This window comes from Phaenicophaeus curvirostris, chromosome 10, assembly GCF_032191515.1.
Source record: "Phaenicophaeus curvirostris isolate KB17595 chromosome 10, BPBGC_Pcur_1.0, whole genome shotgun sequence".
In the NCBI taxonomy this organism is placed as follows: Eukaryota; Metazoa; Chordata; class Aves; order Cuculiformes; family Cuculidae; genus Phaenicophaeus; species Phaenicophaeus curvirostris.
Window position 1 is genome coordinate 17,693,015 of NC_091401.1, and position 21,825 is coordinate 17,714,839.

The 21,825-nt window shown below is 43.2% G+C and overlaps 1 protein-coding gene across 11 annotated transcripts in view; it reads right to left on the bottom strand.

The window, feature by feature from the left end:
• Positions 1 to 21,825, bottom strand: part of LOC138724841 (calcium-activated potassium channel subunit beta-2) — a 150,567-nt gene that overhangs the window by 9,582 nt on the left and 119,160 nt on the right. For 8 of the 11 annotated variants that reach the window (XM_069865172.1, XM_069865167.1, XM_069865174.1 and 5 more), the window contains 2 exons: positions 9,120 to 9,230; positions 2,250 to 2,420 (listed from right to left, as the gene is read on the bottom strand). In XM_069865172.1, coding sequence (XP_069721273.1) covers positions 2,250 to 2,420; positions 9,120 to 9,230 — 282 coding nt within the window. The remainder of the gene's footprint in view (positions 1 to 2,249; positions 2,421 to 9,119; positions 9,231 to 21,825) is intronic. The other 3 variants (XM_069865168.1, XM_069865173.1, XM_069865171.1) reach the window with 2 other exon arrangements.

Genomic DNA, 21,825 nt, shown 5'->3' on the forward strand with positions numbered 1-21,825 from the left:
ACCAGGGGGCATCTTGTGGGAGAAGGTACATGTTGCAAGGCTTTGAACAAAGGCTGGACTTTCTCATGTCAAACGTTTCAGACAGTGTATTACCCTGTAGCACCTAAAATTTGGGCACAAAAATACCTGATTTACTTGTGTTTATGTATAAATGAAAAAAGAACTGAAACTTTTAGTCTGGAGAAGTTATTTCAGAAACCAGGATGACTCAATTACCAGGATATATATATTTATGTGTATAAAGACACGGTGACACACAAGTGGTACCACATGCATCTCCACCTGTGGAAAGGCTTTTTCTAGTGGCAGCTTGCTCAGTTTTCTGTAAGTTAAGCCAGCTGATGTAATAGCTATGAAGGATTTCAGCCTATCTCCAGTTCAGCAGAAGCCAAAACTGGAATGATGGAGCCCGGGTGTGCACTGGCAATGTTCACTTGGATTTCTTGCATGTATTTCAAAATCTTCAGCTGGACTTGCCTTCAGGATGAGAGCAGTGATGGGAAGGGCACACTGTGGGCTCTGTGCAAGGCCCTTCATGGGCTCAGGGACAGATTTCACCACAAGGCTCCCCTTTAGCCCTGCTCAGCCCCTCAGCTCACACCCAGTGTGCCTGTCCTGCCCCTCACCATGAATGGGCTGAGGGTCTGCCTGCCTCTCACCAAGCTGACAAAAGCCTTTACACAGTAAGTGATATCAAAGATTTCTGACTAATTCTTTCGGTATTTTGCTTTGGCACTAGATCTGCTTGTACATTCTGTTGTAAATTTATATTAAATTTATGCTATGATTTCTGTAGTGAAATCAAGTCAAGGGATTTATTTTCCCCTCACAGGAAGTATTTTGTTGGAGAGACGCTGCTGTCTGTAGAGGAGAAAAACCCCTAAGGACATCTGGATGTGCAAAGTGAAGTGACAGCAAGGACTCCTGGGTTGTCATCATCTTTTCACTTTCACCTTTCTGACTGCCATTTTATTCATGCATGAGAATAGTAAAAGTAACACCTACAGACTTGTGAAGTTAAAATATTTGATACTTTGTAGGTGTTTTGATATCTTCTGGCAATTTTTCACATAGTTAGTAATACAAATCATCTCTTTCCATGTGAGCAGTCTGACCTTAGCAGCCTCTGCAACTGACCCCGATATTGCTGAAAGGACTGAGAGAGCAGTTTGGAAAAGCAAATGCTCTTGGATACTTAACAGGTCTTGATCTCTGCTTTCCAAAGCTAAACTTTGCCTGGATTTAGAAAGGGACCAATATGTTTACCTCACAAATAAGATGCTGCAAATCAGTATCATTTATCCTCAGGCATAGCTGCTTTTTCTAGGGTCAAGAAGGAATTTTTTCCTGCAGGTGCCCTAGTATAATTGAAGATGCTTATACCGGTTAACTGTAGACACTTATTGTACATGCCTAAAGAAGCAGCCTATGGTAGATAAGCCAAAACATGCCAAGTATTGGCTGCTGCCTCAGGGTAGTTTTGGGCACGGCACACTAATGTTTTCATCCCCAATTATACATTTTTCATTCTTCTAACTCCACTGATCATGGCAGAAAGAACATTGCTGACTGTCTTGTTACAGTCTGGTCTGGATTTTAAATAGGGCTGGTTCTTGAAGCGCTGCTATTGAATCACAGGCCAAACTTGCTCCATGGCAGGGAAGGAAGCTAGAGAAGGCCTCAGAAAAATTAAGTGCAGTGCGGTAATGATGAAAGATGATCTTTCACTTGTAGCAAATTACTATATTTCAAGAGAATTTCACTTGTTAAAATGAAAGTAATAACCAACATGGAAAACTACGTACTACAAAGCATGTTGTTTTCTTTCCCAAATTAATTATTTGCTCTTCATTTGAAAGTATGCTTTCTTGGGACTTCTAAATATTTTTGCTGTTGTCTCCTGATTTTGGGCTTTGCAGCAATAGCCCATGGGAGGCTTACAGGATTCAACAGACTGCCGACCAGCTGATATGGGTATTGTACTGGTGTTAAACTGTGGCAAGTCTAAAGCCGATGGATCAAGATTTCGTCGAACAGGGATCTAATTCTTCCCTTGCTTATGCTGGTATTGTTCAACTGGCTTTCACTGTGGTTATGCCTGATTTATACTGGGGAAGGAAATGCAGAGTCAAGTCTATGTTGACCAAAGGAAAAATTACAAATCTTTAAGAAAAGGAGTCAAAATTTAAAGTGTCAGGAGGTTAGCTGGAACAGAGAGTGTGAGATCAGAGTAACCATCACAAAATTACCTTTGCATGTAAGACCGCAGCAAGGTGATTCCCAGGAGAAAGTACATCATGATAGAGCACACCATCATGGCCAGCCCAAGGAGTATGGCCCGGTCTTCTCCCGCTTTTAGGGCTGTGACTGTTTTCCTTTTGTCCAGTAGGTCGTGATCCCTGATTTTTTGGTAAATATTTCTGAGGTTGAAAATAATACATTCTTATGTGAAGTTCATACTTAATCAATGAACCCTCTACAGAGTGGGTAGTTCCACCTCCATACCCATCTCATGGGAGAGAAAGGCTTAAGGGTCCTCAGCTGTCCTTTTTCATTGGATTCACTCTGACCTGGTGGAAACTTACCAATTTAAAAAATAAATTACAGCAATTTCTGAAAACATAAAAATCTCCTATAGCAAATATAAGGATTAGACACTTGTGTCAGCTCAGTAAATCCTCCTTTGGTACAGCTTCATTGGCTCAGTTTAATCATATCATGGGTGAATTTGACCTGTCAATGCCAGTTTAGGTCACTAGAAGATGTTCAGGTATGCGAGGTGTCTTTTCTTCAGCTGAATATGGTAACAGGTATTATGTTACCATATGTAGAAAACAGCCTGAAGAAAGTCATCACTAAAATTATCTGGAAGGACCATGTGGTTGTTTTTTTGATTCCCTACACACTAGTGGTTTGAGTCATTTTCCGCCCTGAGTGTGACTCAAAGCTCATGAAGCACTATGGGGATTTTGTGATTGATTTCTGTGGGTTTTTTGATTGGGAGCTTATTTACTTTATTTGTAAAATAGCTTTCTGGAAGCCCAGTTACTCAGTACAGTGAAAATGCTCGCAGAAAATTATCCACCAAAGCTATTTGTTCTGGGATTAAATAAAAGAAGATACAACAAACCATTCCCCCTTCAGCAGAGAGTCCTTTGCATTTTCTAACCATAAGTCCTTCTTTCATCTCCGAGCCTTTGATGATTCAATGGGTTATGAGGACACAACGGTGAAGAAGGAAATATTTGAGTACATTTCAAACACACTCAAACTTTGTGGGTTTAAAATGTACTTACAGACCTGAGGCTGGTCAAAATCTCCTGTGTTTTCTGTTACGGTTCTTTTGAATCATCCAGGCAGCACCCGAAGCATGTGAACCGCACACCTCTGTGCCCTGGCAGCACCATAACATGGACATAGTACACGTGGAAGAAGTTCCTCTTCTACTGTCTGCAAAATGGCACGTGAGCATCATCAACATCACTTTGGGCTCTAGCAAAGCCACCACTCATTTAAGCTGAAACCACCAAGTTTCACTCAACCTTGGAGAAAAGCACTGTGTCAGACCAACCAAATAACTTACATTCACCAACAGGGATAAAGAAATAGAGTTAAGACAGATGTAAAATTGTATAGAAACACAGTAGAAATGAGAAAACAGGTTTAGTCATAAAATCCCTGAAACTAGAATTTAATTTGTATTTAGATGATGAGTAAAGCCAGGAAAAATACTTATGGTGTGAGGAGGAATAGCAAAAAATTTTCTTAGATGGTACTGCAGTCAGTAGTCTCCCAGACCTAATGCCCCTTGAGGTTTCTTCATCCAACTGTAATTTACATCTTTAGATGTCCACAGTTTCTCTTCAAAACTGCCCTTTAAAGCTTGTCAATATTTTCCAAGTTGGAAATGAAATAGTAATTCAGCCTGTCAGATTTTTTCTGTGGTGTTTGGGAGAAAAAATATATTGTGAATTGGCAGATGCAATTGCCTTCAAAGAAATAATGCAGGGTAATAATCTAATGTTACTTTTCTATTATTATTTATCAAACTGTATTTAACTCTGAGAGCTGCTATTAGGATTTGCATTGCTCCTAAATGGAAGCAGGCAGGAAAGTAGAGGTTGTCATGCAGTTCCAGCACATTAACCGATCACACAGCATAACTTATGTTAGCGTGTAGACATAAAACAGAGACAGTGTGATCACTCACTAATGTCACTAGAGAAGCCAGGACATAAAAGGGATACAAATGGTCAATTTAAAAACAAATAGCTAATTGAGAATGGTTACAAATACATTCCAAGTGGCCTTGAGCCAAGAAATGTGCAACGAAAGGTAAAAAAGGATGAACTGAGGGGTACGTTGTAGAAATTCTCTATCTGGTTGGTGACTGGCAAAGAGAATGGTATGCGGTGATTAGCTGCCAGCAGATCTCTAACATTCACCTGCAATGATAAATAAAGCAAAATAAAGCACTGCCTTGGAGGTCATGTTTGGAGCATTTGTTTGGCTGCTCTTTTTCAAGTGTTTGTTATTCAAAGCCCTGAACAACAGGAAAGTGGGAGCCTGCTGCACCTTACCAAGGGATTTTTTTTTTTCCTGAATCCCTGCCAGCAGTCAGTCTGGTAACACACGCCAAGGCATGTGGTGGCCTGGTACGTGCCAGTGCGTGATGCACTGGTCCTGACGCAGCCCAGGAGACACACTGAGTAACTGTTCCTCCTCCTTCTCCCAGCTCGTGCCTGTGCTGGGAAGGTACCAATTTGCTCTGTATGATACTGAGAACATCTGCTATTACCAGGGTTAATATTTTTGCCCCCAAGAGCCCTGGTTTTGGGGGACATGATATGTTGTACAGAATATTTTGCCTCTGACTGATTAGCCTTGCCATCTCTTTAGCTGGAGCGGCAGTGGAGATCTGCACACTTGTGTGTGCTGCTCCATGGGGGTGGCTTTTAGGTACCAGTGAACTTTTGGCACAGCCCAGGGACCTCTTTCTGCTCGGTGAGCTAGAAGAGTGCTGTGCTTAGCTGGATGATTTGAGATCCCAGGGCTGCACAGCCACAGTTAACTTGACTGCTGTGGTGTGTTTAAGTACTTATCACTGCATTCCAGACACTACTCCTCTAGATGAATCCATCTAATACTTATGATTACCTGTGATAGCTCCCCAAATGTGACACCGAGGGGGGCTGTTTGTTTTTAATGAAGTCCCAGCTGTCCCATGAGGGTCTCTATGCCATGTGTAAAGACTTTTAACAGAAAGCAGGCTTCCAAGGACAAAAGGTCTTTGGTCTCCTGATTGTTTCCAAACTAAAGTTCTCCCCTGCTAAATCTGTGTTTCTTTTGCCAAATTTCTCAGAGGATATGGGCTGGCTGCTCTATCTGGGCTCATCTGGTAGAAAGGAAATCTCAGCTGTGACTGTGCCTGCTGGGGATAGCACAGAGAATTCCCTCTCTGTATCTCTCTGCACAGCAGCAGTGTGGGGATCCCTCTGCAGTGGGGTCAGCAGCTGCTTATGTGATCTCCAGAGGAAGGTTTAAGGAGGACTTGTGATGAAATTAGGCAGCCCAGGTTTCATTCACCCTAATGACAAGACAGTCAAGGGGAAATACAGTGCTGATTTAAGCCTACTAGCCATAATAAGAAGTTCTGTCTTCTGTAGACTTGCTCATACTTGCTGCAGCCAAGATTTTTGCTGTTGTGAAGGGACACGGCCTTTCAGCACGTGTTTATGTGAAAGATGAGGCTTGCCACTTGCATTGTATGTACTCTGTGTGCTGAGGCTGCAGACTGCTCTGCAGTTCTGAGCATATAATGAATTTATTGGCATGTGTTAGGAACAGTACACAGCTCTGTACACCAAAGGCTTACAACTGGGTACTGCAATGTAGAGAAAGAGAGGCTAAAGGAACGCTTCTTCTGACGCTGTACAACAGTTCTTGTTTCACTCCAAAATGGGTAGATCTACGAGCACTGCAAAGTAGGTCTAGTTTCCTCCTTGGAAATTTAGAATAACCAGGCACCTACAATTACTTTTTTCTTTTTTTTAAATTAAACACAAATTCCCTACCCTCAAATTCCTTCCCTTGCAAGTAGACCGTGGTGTGGTACTGAGGGAGATGTTGCCTCCTCTGGCACCGTGCATAGTTGTGGGGTTTGTCAGATGGGGATATCTGCCTGCCTGAATTATTCAGAGTGATTTTGAATTCACATTCACTTCTCTGATATCACAGTTGTTATGTGGATGTCACTCAAATTGCTAATGTTGAGGTGCCTACAGATATCAGAAAACCTTGAATGCGAGGGTCAAAAAACCCTCCTGTAGTAATCTGCAGAATACCCAATGCTTGAGGACTTTTCTACTTAGAAGCCAATTTCTTTACATTTTTCCTTTACAGGGTGTATTTAGATGCATCAGTTTTTGTTATTAGAGCTATGGCAACAGAAAAACTCTCTTAAGCTCTCTCAAAAGCCTGTGGAAGGATTCCTATCAATATGAACAGGGTTTTTTTCACTCAACTCCTTCCCTCTTCCTCACCAAACTGGACTAAATCTAATCAAAACACACCAGTGCTTTGGTTTTCTAAGCTTACGATGTTAAAGCCTAATGGATAGCTGAGAAAGAATGACTACTTGACTAGGTTTTTGAATCATAAAAAAGTGGCAGTTGGGGAACAGTGGATGCCTAAATCAGCAATGAAATACGTAAATTCTGGGCTTGGTCCTGCAAAAAAGAGATGCCTGGAAGGCACCTTCCACCCAGGAGGAGATTCCTCCACAGAAAGTGACCTGATGCTGTACAGGTTGTTGTTAAGGTGCAATCATAGAAGCATAGAATCATAGAATAACCAGGTTGGAAGAGACCCACCGGATCATCGAGTCCAACCATTCCTATCAAACACTAAACCATGCCCCTTAGCACCTCGTCCACCCGTGCCTTAAACACCTCCAGGGAAGGTGACTCAACCACCTCCCCGGGCAGCCTGTTCCAGTGCCCAATGACCCTTTCTGTGAAGAATTTTTTCCTAATGTCCAGCCTAAATCTCCCGTGGTGTCTGTGGTTGTAGTATATGTTAGGCGACAAATTTGCTGCTCCACATGACAATCATTCTATCTGAAGTTTAAAGAATAAAATTCCTGGGAAATGGTCATTTAGGGGAAGTCATTTCTTGAAAATGTGCTGCCTGTTTGGTACACTGATGTTGCTAGTGACCTTACATGTGTTAAAATCACTGCCAGATGCTGGCAGATGAGTTTCTTCCACCAGCAACTCTTGCTCTGTGTTCACACCTCTCTTCTGCAGTCCTGAGGCTACAGTCAGTGCTCTTGTATTTACATTTTCTCTTCCTCTCTTTCTCTCCTGCATTTTAATAATCGCCTACAATGTATGAACAATTTCTTCTGTATGACTCTATAGGACAACCATGGAAATAAACCCACCCAGAGGCTTGATAAGGCACCTGAAATTACCACAGCTGGTGTGTAAGCATAGACATACTGCTTCCTACCTCCGTATTTCTGCAGGCAGGCAGGGGTGAGCTCTGCCTAGGGTTTAAGCTCACTGGACTCCTGTGAGTCCTGTTTAGCACAGTGATCAGCCCATGTTTATAAGTCCCACTGAAAGGTATGGTGTGAGCTGAAGGTCCTGCTGGCTTCCACCCAGCCCAACGTGTGGTCAGATGTCACCTCCAAGTGTCTAACCTTGGACCATCCTCTCCATGACACTGTTTTAATGCAGAAGGACATTAGCCTGGGGAAAATTCAGCTAAAGAGGAGACTTGCAGAACTACATTAGGCAGTTAGATAACCAGCTTGAACAGAAAATCCGTGGAAAACTGATGCCAAATTGGCCTTTATGGCTTCAAAATATCTGTTTGAAATTGGATTATTAAAAGAGCTGAAAACCAATGCAGCCTTTGCAGAAAAGTTCAGCAAATGGACCAATTCTCCAAAGAAACTCCATGTCCCGAGGGCAGTTCTGCTACCTGAACTCATAAGCGTGTTTTCCCAAGCAGATGCCAGCAATAACGTCTCATTAGGATAACTGAAGAATGTATTTTGCTAATTGGCACTGTGAATACACTGACCTCTGTTTTTGTTTCACTGGAATCTGATTTTTTTGTGGTTACATTTAATAGTGACTGCAAGGGGAACTGAAGGAGTGGAGGGAAGCAGGGAAAAAAAAGAAAAGAAAGGGAAATGTGTCCTGTTGTGACAAGACAAGCTGTTCAACAAATCTCACTACACAGGAGATAGATTCTGGAGGGATGAGTCTGAGAGTTACTGACAATTGTTCTTTCATCAGTGATATGTAACTTCTCTCATTCCCAACTGAGTGCTGCCTTTGTCTGTGGACTTAAAACCTCTTCTTCCCTTCCCTTTCCTTCTCTTCTGTGTAACTCCCTGAACTCCCAGGGAATCCAGTAACCCATTTATTCCTCTGTCTCCTTCAGCCTATTCCCTCCAGCAACATCACTGAAGAGGGGTGGTGGCCTACTAGATCACTGTCAAGCTTCTTGTCATTACCCAGTCTCTGTGCAATAGATTGCACACACGCTCATCCTCACACACACATGCATATAAACAGAAAATATCTTTCACAGCTAGATGCACCATCCATATATGTAAAAGTTATATAGCACAATGATCCACCTGGGTGAGTGGAGTCACTGTGTGTTGTCTGAAGGGGGATGTGGAAGCAGTGTGGGCCAAAAGCTGGAAGCAGGACACGTGCAAAAGGCATAAACGCTTCAGAGAGGTTGGAGCTGGGGCTGAAAACTTGTGGCTGAGGATTAGTATGTTTTCAAAGGTGCAATATGTGTGTGCTGATCTCAGAGTTTGTCACATTGTGCTGCTGATTTCCCGGGGACAAGGAAAGCTTTGGCTGTGGCTCTAGCATTATCCCTTCACTCTGTTTTGGCTTGGCACATTAACCCTGGCACTCATCAGCTGGTCCTGATGTCAGTGGAGCAGGAGCCGGGGGTGCATGAGAGGGAAGGGGTAGACAACCTCTGACCCCTCCTGCTTCTCTAGTGCCACCACTAAGGACAAGCTACAGGCCACACTCCTGAAGATTCAAACCCCATAAGAGACAATCAGCACAGATGCCATTTACCTTTTCTCATCATGTCTGTAAGATGTAGAGCTCCGGCCACTGGTCCAAATAAACATTTTAGAGGATTGCCCAGTGTTGGCTTTGCTTGCTGCAGTGGGACGATGAAAGGACCTAGGGGAAGAGGGATAGTTTTTGTCACTGCCCGTCCAATGCAGCAGACCACATTATATCCAGTGTGCCAAATCCCCTGTGGTGTGTCCACTGTGCTGTGAAGATGGACCACTTATTAACTCAAAGTGGGATGCAAAATGATGGAGATGACAGATCAGTGTGTGGGGATGAAAGATAGATCTCATTAGCCCCACTGGTAAAATGTGATCCTGACTAATCAGGCTTGGCTATGCTTCACAGCTTCACACTGCAAAGCATTTGCACTATAGACAAAAAATTATTGGTAGTTTAAGAAAAGGTAATAGTTGCATCCAGTGTTCTTATGGCAGTATTTTCAGGGTGGAAAGTGGCTATAGTTTAAGCATACACATGTTCGTCACAGCTGACTGCTTGTGTGGTGGTTCTCAGTGTGATGGTGCTCTCAAGGAAGGTGTTTGAATGAAGCACAAGTATGAGATGTAAATGCAGCATTTTGTGGAAATGTAACTGAAGTGACAAAAGCGTCTTTTCCCACAGAGAAACTACTGTTCCAAAGCCATTTGTCCAGACCAGTTAGATTCCTGTCCAGGGGCTTCTTTGTTTCACAGCAGGGTATGAATCCTGCTGCCTTCTCTCAGGCTCTCAGGGTCTTCTAAAGAGGGGAAAAGTGTTAGGGGTTTCATTTTAAGGGCTGAATTTGAACCCTGTACTTCAATTGGATCTCATAGAATCACAAATACAGAGTTGAAAGGATCTCAAGAAGTGTTGCTACTCTCTTGCCCTTATTCAAAGCACATTCACTGTAGTAATAGTATTCCTAGCAGATTTTGGTTACCCAAAATGTTACTGAAAATGAACAACCATCTTTCCAGATGTAGCTTCATTGTGAGTCTGGAAGCATAGGCTAGACCTGCTAGGAAGGCTGCAGCTCCCCTCATAGTTCCTCCTAATCTGTTTCTGGTTTTAGTGAGGCTCAGTTAAAATCTCAGCCTCTGAGAACTAGGCCCTTCTGGGTGAGAGCTGTATTTTGCATTATTTCATGGCACAACACTTTGTGCTTTCACTTCATTCAGGGAAAAGCTTAAGAATAAAAAAGAAATATTACAGATGCCAAATGCTTTAATGCTGAACTTTTTCATACACTGGGGGCCATTCTTAACTCGCTGAAAAATAAACCTGGCTGCTGATGCTGTCAGTAGAGAAGACACATGAATTCCTCAGTGCTTCTCGCCTGAAAAGTCTGTAATGTCACTATCTACATAATCATTCAAAGGGCTAATTTCAATATTTGCATAGCAGTAAACCTGGGAGAATACTTAAATCCTGTAGAGGTGGCTGCAGGGGAAGACTGACATGGATGGGAGCCAAAATCTATTCATATGCAGACAGGCTGATGGGTGCCAAGGGACCAGGCTTTCCATCTGGAGTCAGCCCAGATCCCCTCCGTGGGGCTCTTTGCACAGATCCCAGCCGAACTCCCAAACTGGGAAAAGTGGCCAAACTGGTGACTCCACCACTTCCTCCCGACTGGGATCCTGCTGCTCCCTGTTGCTGTGATGCTCAGAGATATTGGCTATGTCTGGGCTTACAGATAAGGACCTTGTTTGAAATAACAGTCAGTAATATCTAACAAAGCTTTTGTGCTGCGTTCATGCATGGTAAATTGGTCAAGAAGGTGGCCCAAAACAAGGGAGGCAGAAAGAAGAGAATCTCTCCTAGCCCTTTCCCTGACTCTGCGGTCGTCACTGCAGCTCTGAAAGCCAAAAAGTCTTTTCTTCCTTGCAACCATTGTAACTAAGTAGTAGAGAATAAGAAGAGGCATTTCCTCTCTGAAATAACTATTTTTAAAAGGTAAAATAGCATCCAACAGGATCTAATCAATACAGCCACCAACTAAGAAGTGGGGTTTTTGAGTGATCATGGCCAGAAATTTGGGTTGCAGGACCTTGGGTCTAATCCTCACTCTGGTATGTAAGATTGCACCCACATTACCTCTGACAGCACAAGAGAGACTGTGTTGTTCAGCCTGTGCTGAACACGCTGATGTTTCTGCATCAAGCAATGCAGGAGAGCTCAGGGCAACCATCCAAGGCCTGGAGGCCACATTGGATATAAGACTGAGACCTCTCCAAGGCTTGGCCCCTTAATGCTGGAAAATAGTTCTATATATGTATGAACACGCACCTACATTTGCCACTGCACCTTCAGGATGTTGCATGGCAGGAAAGCCTGGCTAGCTGTGCTGCCACAGCCTGAGTGGTCCCAGAGTCATCAGGAGATGGTGGTGAATGCTATTAGAATCTGTTCTTAATCAAACAAAACTTGGGCACACATTAGAAGTGACGAGTAGCTTCTGCTGCTTGTCTGAGTCAACCAGAACACCTGGACAGGACTACCTGCGCAGGGAGGCAGGTTCATAAGCTCCAGAGCAAATTGTAGGAGCACCACTGATATGAGAGCTGCATGAGAGGGATCTGCCCCACTGAGAAGATGCCAGAGGAGGAAAAGAAGTGCTTTTCTTCCCCTCAAAGTCAGAGAGATTTCAGACTCCCCTGTAGTGCCAGTGCCCTGGAGCAGTCCATATGTGATAACATTTGCTGTCTGCTTTATTAGTTGGGCAATCCAAGCTAACCATCAGTACTTAACACACAATTACACACCTAATTTTGTGTAAAATTGTTACTCTGATGACATCACATCAGAGGTCAGACGTAACTGACTAAAGTCCATGTTTCCTTTAGGTGGGGGTTAGCTGTAAGGTAAGAGCCTTTAGTAGAACAGCAACAACACAAACGCCTCAAGACCCTCCTTTAAAGGCCTTTGGAGGACTTGCAACCTAGAACGGTTATCACCTACAATGACCATGTCCTGCTCCACTAGGTCATTTAGCAACTTCCATGCCTTTCTGTTCCTGTGAACCCTGTTCCTTCCCTATCCCCTCTCTCTTTTCTGAGAAAACAACTTGCACTAGTCTTTATTTTGCCTATTGCCTCTCTGAGTCAGCTGCTGGCAATGTATTTTTATCATGCAACAAGTAATCTGCTTGTGAAACTCATTACCGCAGGATGTCAGCCTGGCATTTAGAGTAAAAGTGGCTTGTGCTATTTCTTGAACAGATGGAGCACGTAAAGTCATGACAATATCTGTTAAAAAAAACAGTTTAGACACAGTGGGTCTCCTTAAGGGCTGACCCACTGCTCCCATCTTTCCCTATCCTTATCCTTCTCATGATCATGATCTTCTAATTAATTTTATGGATCTCACTTGAAAACCTGACAAGGTTTCTATGTTTTCAGCCGCTGCAAGTTGAAGACTTAAGATAGTCCTTTTAAAATTAGAACTACTCTGCCCTATTCTAAGGGATATAAACATGTCCACTCAACAGCAATCACCCAAGAGAGAACTGCAATGTGAAGAAAACATGCTGGGACAGTATTTGCTTCAATTTGCTCCAAAAAAGATGTAAATTTGAATCTCAAAATCCTTAGTTTGTAACTTGGTAACTATATTACATACTCTATTGTCCTCGCTTTCACCCTAGACTGACTGCTTTCCTTCCTCAGGCTTTGGTTTATGTCATGATTGGTATGAAATGTCCCTTACCTCTAGGTCACCACATCTGTGAAGAGCCAAAGAGGGATATTGCAGACCATATATTCAGATGTAAAGCTATTTTTTATATGTGTGATTATTTGTAATTGCCTCTGTCTATGTTTATGTAAATCACAGGGTTTCTGAGACCTTGGAGAACCATTTATGGCACAGAACTAATGTGCTCTGCTCCCCTTATGGCATTTCATTTCCTGGACAATGTGGCCACTGTAAAAAGAGCAACACTTGCATTAATTTTGCCTCATAAAAGATACCCTGAGTCATCAAAAGCCAACAGAAGCTAAACATTCACCTAAAGGTACAATCGCTGACCTCTTTGTCTGAATGTACTTATGCCCTGGACGGTCCATGCTGCCAAGTGCTCTCAATTCCTCATCTTTATTTCCCACCACAGAATTCTTTTAAACCCCAGGGCAGTTCCCTGTAAGCCCTGAATTTTTCCTGCTAGTCCACATGTTACCTCTCTCTATGCTATAACATAGCAATCAGTGCCAGTTCTTGGACAGGGAAGACATCTGCTGTTGAGTGATGTGAGATATTTGGTCTCTCTCATGGCTGTAGAGCCCTTTTTTGAGGTGGTCCACACCCCATCACCCACAGGAGAAGGTCAAAACCACACATGAAAGGCAGACAGCAAGGTGGTGGTGGTGGTACATGTTGAGGTGGACAGGTCTTACCAACAATTATGTCTGGTGATAGTCTGTTTACCTATGGCTTTGCTGAGCCAGAAACCAGGAAGAAGAATTGTGTGATAAAGGATGGGAGAATAAGTTAAATGGCCTCTTGAATTTCTGATGTAAAACACAGCCTGACTACCTGGTAGTCTGGTGCTTCACTACGTGGAAGAGTTTCCAAGGAAGAGTGGTCGATGTAACTATTAAATTAAGATGGTCCTGTCTGATTCCAGAGATGACCCAGGGGAGTTTTTTAGCGTTGATATTGAAGGAACGTAAGGGCTGGACCCCGGACTAAACCCGATGCCTGAAATGTCTTGGTCCCAGCTATGGCCCATGGCAACTTGAAGGGGCTGACAGAAGCAGAGCTGCACTGGGGAGAGGCTGAGGTGAAACACAACCGGGTGATAAAAACTGAGCAGGCATCTGCCTAGGAGATCGGAATGAGACCTGTTGTGGCCATGGCTGTGGTGCAATAGGAAAGCCCCAATGTACCAAGAGAGTTCTCACAAAATAGCTGTGAAGATGCAAACCAGAAACTGGTTGAATACCTGATGGTAATTCCCCTGTTCTGACACAATTCAGAAGGTAATGTTTCTTGTGTAGTCAAAATACATGCTTTCTTTGCAGGTCTCCATCTAAGCACATATCTGCTTGCTCTAATCCCACTTGTTTGCAGCCGTAACAGAATAGCAAGCATGGACCAAGAACAACTGCAATAAGCTAGCTCATAAAAGGAATACATCTGCATTAGTAGAAGTCAGTTACCAGTTACGGAACATTTAATGCTCTGGCAGCAGCAACATTAAATTGTGAAGCACCAACAGCAATATCAAATGCTGTATTTCTGCCTTGTGATGAGACTTTGCTGTACCGCAAGCTAATGGGCACAATGCAGGACAGAACACTGTAAATAATTGTTTTTGTTGGAGTGTCTTAGGAGCTCCAGCTTTACTAACTGATTAATCCAATTGGCAGATGACCTTCAATTTGGGGTTCCTCGTTATGGCAAGGGAAAAATGGGCATCTGATGTTAATGTACAGACAAGAGTTTAGGAAGACTGATGGCTAATGATGCCTCATTAATGAGTTCATCTCTATTTCTGGCCCTTTTCCTAAATCTCCTCAGAGCTCAGGGCTGAGCTATCCATATAGCTTTTGAGTTGAATGAGGGTGGCACCCTGGATCCAGGGCAGTCTTGCTGGGCTCCCATGGCACAAGCATGCCTAGGATCCCTGTCCAAAGCAGGAGAAGAACTGGGTTTGCCAGTGACAATTGAAGCCATCACGTGAGGATGCAGCTTAGCTGTATGTGGAACACAATAGCATTTGTTTTTGTTTAAAAAGGCAAAATTTATTTTAACTTCAAATCATGCTTTATGGTTGTTAGTTCCCTCTCCCCAGTATATAGAGGAGTAAGAGAGACATTCAAAAAGGCTGAAATTTTTGTACCTCTTTCCTACAGGATGACATGCAATACATTCACACTTCAAAATTAAATATTTCAAAGTAACCTCTAGATCTTCCAGGTTTCCATCTCATGATGGTTTTTCCTCTAGTGCTGGCTTCCTGTATTTTGAAAAACTCTTTCAAGTCTTGCCTTTTAATGATGCCTTTCATCCCTAGGCTTGCCCTTTTCCTAGAGCTACCTGTCTAGTACAAGTATAAGGAGCCCACATGGCACAACTGTAGACTTTATAGTCTTTAGTCTTCCTGTTCTTTTAAATTTCTTCCTTCTCCACTTTTTCTTTCCTTTCTCCACCACCCCCCACTCCCCCTCATTTTGCTAATGCTGGCTGCATTGTGTTAGTCTTAATTATGCTGATTTAGCTGATTGAAACAGAAATTCCTGTGTCCCTAGGCTGGCTACAAAGGGGCTTCTGTTTGCCATTGCAAACAAGATAATTCCAACTTCTCTTATTTGGTGACCTTCTGGCTGCCTTAGAGCAGTCTGACACTATGGCCTCAGCTGTCTCATCTCTGTTCAAAGAATGTGCTAGTCCCATCATTATACCTGGCAAAGATGTTTTCAGGCCACCTCCAGGTAGCAGAGAATCTAGTGAAGAGCCAGCCTTTATTACCATCTTCATGTTTTGGTGCTAGCAAGTTTGCAATCCAAGCACGAGGCAGTGCCTCTCTTGGCACATTGCAGTCGATGGAGATCGATGTTTGTGAGGAACAGCTGAGGATAATTGTCCCCTTTTCCTGTCAGGACTTTGTGAACACTTCTAGCTTTCTGTGTCGAATTTGAATTTATGTAGCAAATGACACATTGGAAAAGCACTACATTCATAATCTCAGTTGCCCTCTGGCTTTGGAGAAAGTCACAACCCGCTTGTAAAATGGGCTGCCTTTGGGATGGGGGCGCAGCAGCGACAAGCACTGGGTCACCCCCCTGGGTCACCCTCATTCCATGAGGGAATGGCCTCAAGCTCCGCCAGGGGAAGTTTAGGCTGGATATTAGGAAAAAATTTTCACAGAAAGGGTCATTGGGCACTGGAACAGGCTGCCCAGGGAGGTGGTTGAGTCACCTTCCCTGGAGGTGTTTAAGGGACGGGTGGACGAGGTGCTAAGGGGCATGGTTTAGTGTTTGATAGGAATGGTTGGACTCGATGATCCAGTGGGTTTCTTCCAACCTGGTTATTCTATGATTCTGTGATTCTATGCCCCTAGTCAGCGGAGTCTCAAGAGAGTTTTTATGGGAAGATGTGCTCTGTCATAGACCAGGTAGCATTACACTGATAAGGAGGGATCCTAGAGGTGAGAACAAAGGCAGTGAAAGTGCTGCACTATCTCACTTGATGCTCTCCTTTAAATCTTAGCACACTTCTCTAATTGCAGAGGGATATATCACCTTAGGTGTTGCATTGCACCAGAAGACCTCTATGGCCCTGGAGCAGGCTGGCTGTCTAAGGCCACATGGGTGGCAGTGAAGATGCTCTGTTCCTTGTGATCATGCTGTGACAAGCCCACTGGGAAACAGAGAGTGAGAGAAAGGAGACAAAGTGGAGACTCAGCACTGAATTGCTGCTCTACTCCCAGGGTGGTGGGTGTTTCCAACTCTAGCTCCACACTAATGTCAGTCTCTTTGATGGCCATCAAGAGGGGATGACCTTCTTCCCAGCTGAGATTTTGTGGGTATCCTCTTGACCAGATCTTAGAGAAAGCTTTTTTGGATAATAAAATACTATTTTTAAGAATAATTAGTTACATGGTGGGATCTGGACACCTCTGACTCTGCTGAAGTGAAGCAGCTCCTGACTCTTCTCATATGTCCCTGTACCGCTGTCATCTCAGGGCCTTGGAATTTACAACCCAGACTGTGAAGAATGAGAATGTGGGCACTGTCATTTTACAGGTGATAGACACAGGCACTGAGGCTGCTGAGTCTCTATGGAAGTCTCCCAAGAAGTTAGTGGTGGATGTAGTGGAGTAAAGACACATATGGATTTCCTTGTGAGAGAGCAAAAGCAGAGCCCTGCTTTGGGCAGCACTAAGTCCCATCCGCAGGGACACCTTCATCCAGCTCCAGCTTTGTTCAGCCATGCCTCAGCTTTACACCCCTCCAGAGAAGACCTAATCTGAGAAGTACAAGGCTTTTAAATATCCCTGATGAGAGTGTTTCATTTCAGAAAAGCAGCGTTAAAATCCTGGTGATGTGTTTGTGGGTGGGAGCACAAAGAGGGGAAGGGTGATGTACTGCTGGGGACATTGAGGACATGAGCAGCTCTTAGGGGAGCCACAAAAGAGAAGCAGATCACACAAGTGATGTGGCTGGGGAGAGAGGTGAGGGCAGAGAAAGATAAACAGATGCAAAGCAGCTCCCAAAGGAAAAGCACGAACAGGCAGGGCAGATACAGCAGGAGTGTTTTTTCTTCCACTTAATTCCTTGAGCGGGTCAATCTTCTTTTATCTCCTTTGAGTCAGTCCCTGTGCCATCGAGAGCACCAGCCGGAACAAAGCAAAGGCAGAGGCGAGCTAAAATGACTGCCCAGCGGGAAGTGAATGCTCTGGCACTATTTATTTTTGAGTCCACATTTGGATTAGCTGTAAAGACCTGTGTGGATAAGCAAGCAGGCAATTACAGCTGGGACGTGCTGCTTATGAATGGAAACAGTTCCAATCTGCTCAGGACATATTGAAATTCTAATTCAGTTAGGTTCCTTTAGTTACAGTGCTCATCACAGACACTAAAATAGATGGGATTAAAAAATAAATACAACTCTTTTGTTGCCTTTGGTTTGCCTTCTCTGCTCCCTTTTCCCCTCTTCCTTCCTCAATTTTAGCTGTTGTTTGACTTAATTTTCTGTGGAAAAATACAGCAGTCTTCATTTAGTCTCCTTGTTATATTTTAGAAGGATCTAGCAGACTGCAGCTGTCCAAATGCATGCACTGCTAATGGGTGGACAGTCAGCATGAATACTCGACTACTGCTGAGGTTTTGCATATCACATCTTACTAAAGACCATTACCCAGAGATGTCTGTTATTACTGCAAAAGTGCAGCTATGATTCTGATGCCCAGAGCAAGGAGTTGATTTGCACAAGCTCTTCACTAGTTTCATCCCTGCTTCAAACCAGTGCTCAAGTCCATGGGCCTGCACTGCTTCCTGACTAAACAGGTTGGCTTCCTGATGTGGGTATTGGAGCACAGCTTCTTTACCATTGCAGGTAACTGCTTTTGCATTGGGTTGTGCAGGTACGTTAGTGAAAGAGCTGATCCAAAACATTGGCCAGGCAAGAGGGCCAGGGGAGGTTCAGACTGGATATCAGAAAGAATTTTTTCACAGAAAGGGTCATTGAGCATTGGAACAAGCTGCCCAGGGAGGTGGTTGAGTCACCTTCCTGTTTAAAAGACAGGTAGACAAGGTGCTCAGGGACATGGTTTAGTGGCAGATAGGAATGGCTGGACTAGATGATCCAAGAGGTCTTTTCCAACCTGGTGATTCTATGATTCTATGACTGAGGGATCAGCCATGCCACTGTGACCTGGCAGCTTAAGCAAGTTATTTTACCCTGGCTGTCAATGAATGATGTTGTATTAAACCTGATGGTATATGCAAGGAAGAGTTAGTTGAGATCTAAATGTCTGAGATCATCAGAAGGAAGGAACAAGTTCATATTTGCAGCTGTCCAGTAGTCATACTTCCCTCATGATCAGTCTCTTAGATCTGACGGAGGATCTCTGAATGCAGAGAGGTGTCTACAGACAAGCTGTAAATAGTACCGAACACATCAGCTCAGAAATCTGGTTATGACAGACACTTGGTAGAGATGAATTGCCTCCCTCAAACCTAAGAAATGGGCTCGATGCAGAAGGACAGATATCATAGCCCCAACCTACTGATATGACTGAAGCACAGAGCTGTGAAATAAGCAACTCTGCAGCAAAATCAAACACCGAGCTAGGATCTCCTAAGCATCCTTACTCTGTCTTGTTACAAAAGGGCAAATTTTGTAGCATAAGCTCTCTACTCCACTCCTGTAAGACCCCACATGGAATATTGTGTTCAACTCTGGGGCCCCCGACATAAGAAGGACATGGATCTGCTAGAGTGAGTCCAAGGAGGAGGAATTCAGCCTTCCAGTACCTAAACAAGGGCCTACAAGAAAATTGGAGAGGGAATTTTTACAAGGGCATGTGCTGATAGGACAAAGGGTAATAGCTTCAAACTGAAATAAGGTAATAAATAACAACAACAACAACAACAAAATCTCTACAGTCCTCTGTGGCCAGCATAGCAGTCTGAACAGTGAAACAGCTGCGTCCACGAAACAAAAACTCAATGTATTTTGGTCTCAAAATTGGTCTAGAAATGAAAACAATGGTGGGAGTAGCCACAGACACTTCCATTCCTCATATGGCAATAATCTATATTAATTACAGCAAGCGTCCAGCTTTGAACAATGTCACTGCAGTGCTATTACTGCTGAAGAGTATTGAGTTTCTAGGGAGGTGAATGTCTTTTTTCTCTCCCTAATCATGATTACTTGGCTTAATACTTGGGCTAAACTTTCATTTAACCAAGATAAACGGATATTTCCAAAACCAGCAAGTTAATGCTATGCATCATGTTATTACTCTCTTCTCAGATTTTTCACCTCGTATGTTGTTTTATTCAGCTTCTAAACACAAATAACAGTAAGAACAGGAAGGAGGAGATGTGCAGAATCCCATATGGATTACAGATCAAAAAAATAAGTAAATCTCATTTTGACCCATTACTTTGTCCTATTCTGCGCTAGCATTTTCCCTCTATCAACCAAACATAACAACATTATTTTGTCCTATAATTTCCCTTTCTTGAAATATGAGTGCCCACACCATATTTTTGCAGACACCACCAGCCTATTTGACTAATATTTTCTTGCTTTCTATTTGGAATTTCTATTTATTATTCAAGCTTATATGCCAGTACTGTACATTAACATTCAGACAAGCAGATGGGGAATTAGAGGCAAAACTTCTGTCAGTGATAACGGGGCTTCCACACTTCATTTACCTTAGGGCACAGTGAATGGTTTTCTTTTCAACATTGTTGGGCAAGACTGCCTTAAAGAACTGGTGGCAGCAAAACTGGAACAGAGCAGCACTGGCAACACACTGAAATTGTCAGAATGCAAGAATAGATTTTCAGTTGCTAGGCCATTTGTGGGAAGTCATTTTGTAGTAGCTCATGGAAGACAGCCATCTCCATACAGAAATTCAAGTGCAAAATAGCCAGAAAGGATTGCCTTTCTAGCAAAGACACTCAGAGGTCTGGCACTGAACGGCTTCTCCTACACAGACAGATTCACTTGACAACATCACTGCCCAGTGGTCCAGCTTTTGATGACAAGGGCTGGCTGCAGCTCTAGGAGAGATCCTAGCTCAGGTACCTAAACTATGCAAATCCCATTATTTTAGCAGCCATCCTGCTCCTCAATTGCAAGACTGTGTATGGGAACCTAAAAGTGGGTAGGTGGCTTCCCTCCCACCTCCCACAACTCCTTACACAGTGATGGCATCCAGGCCGTACCATGGGTCCATGTGATGCCCATGCATATTGTACCTTTTATCAGAAAAAAAAAAAAGCTCTCAATCAAAGGAAAACGCCATCTACGTCCCCTTTCACAGACTCGAATGAAGCTAGCTGCTTTGTCTGGGACCAGTACTTGCAATACAAAGGACTTCACAAAATGGGATGCTGTTCATCTACTGTTGGCACAAAACTCCTCCTCATCAAGGTGTGACAGACAGACAAGCATCCCATCTCTGTGCTGGGAACTCTCCCAAAGCTGGAGCGACCTGTGGCACCTCATTGGGATCGATTATCCCTGTACTTTGCTTTGGGCAACAGGGCTGTGCTGGTGATGCCAGCCAGCTGCCACTCAGCACTTGCTGGATGACAGAAGCTATCAGGATCAGGACAAAATTCACTGTCCTAACATGCTAAATGTCACACAGAGATTAAAAACAGGTTCTGGCTGCTAAAACATGCATTGAAGACACGCTAGAGGCCTGCCCAGAGAGCAAGAGCTTGCTTCTACCCTTGAGTGCCACACAGATGAGATTTGTTTAAATAATTATCGTAGATACAGCCTGCACCAGACTACCTTCTTTGGTCTTTTTCTATTAAGTGTCCGTCATTTGGCCAGTCTCCACCCGCCTTCCTCCCAACAACAAAAGGGTTTTACTAAGCATTTTATACTTTCATTAATGAAACAAGGAAATAGATGTTGAAAATCAAAACACGTTGATTACATCTGTATTCTCTACTTTGTAGGGCAGCTTAACAATTGCCTGTTCATTTTTGACATTGTCGGTGATTTTATGGAAGGTGTTCCTGCCCCATCTTTCCAAGAATTCCCCAACCCTAGTAATCATGTGAATTACATTTGAATCAAAATGCAGAAAAGCTGTGATTTCACATTGGCCTTTTAATCTTGAAGATCATTCCCACCTCCTGTGGGATACAGTGAGTGTGTGTCTCGTTATCCAGGTGCTTTATGGGCTAGTTTGTAACTGAGGTGGCTGCTAAGGTAAGTCTAAACAAAAAAAATTTTTCATTTGTAAATACTCTCAAGACCTTATTATGCTACTAAAATCTGGTATTTGAGTTTTTAAGTTTATTTAGATTGATTTAAGAAACATATGTAAGAAAATTTGTGAAGGTACTAGGTAATGTGCTGCAGATAACTTGAGCTGTTCCTGTTGTAACATGTGTGTCTTTCACTGTAATACAGTGTAGCAGGTAAATAAAAGCTAGTAGTTTTCCTTCTATTGTGTTCAAAGGGTTTTCTCCCATATTAAGTTGATAATGGTAATTCAATTACATAAAATACTGTCAGA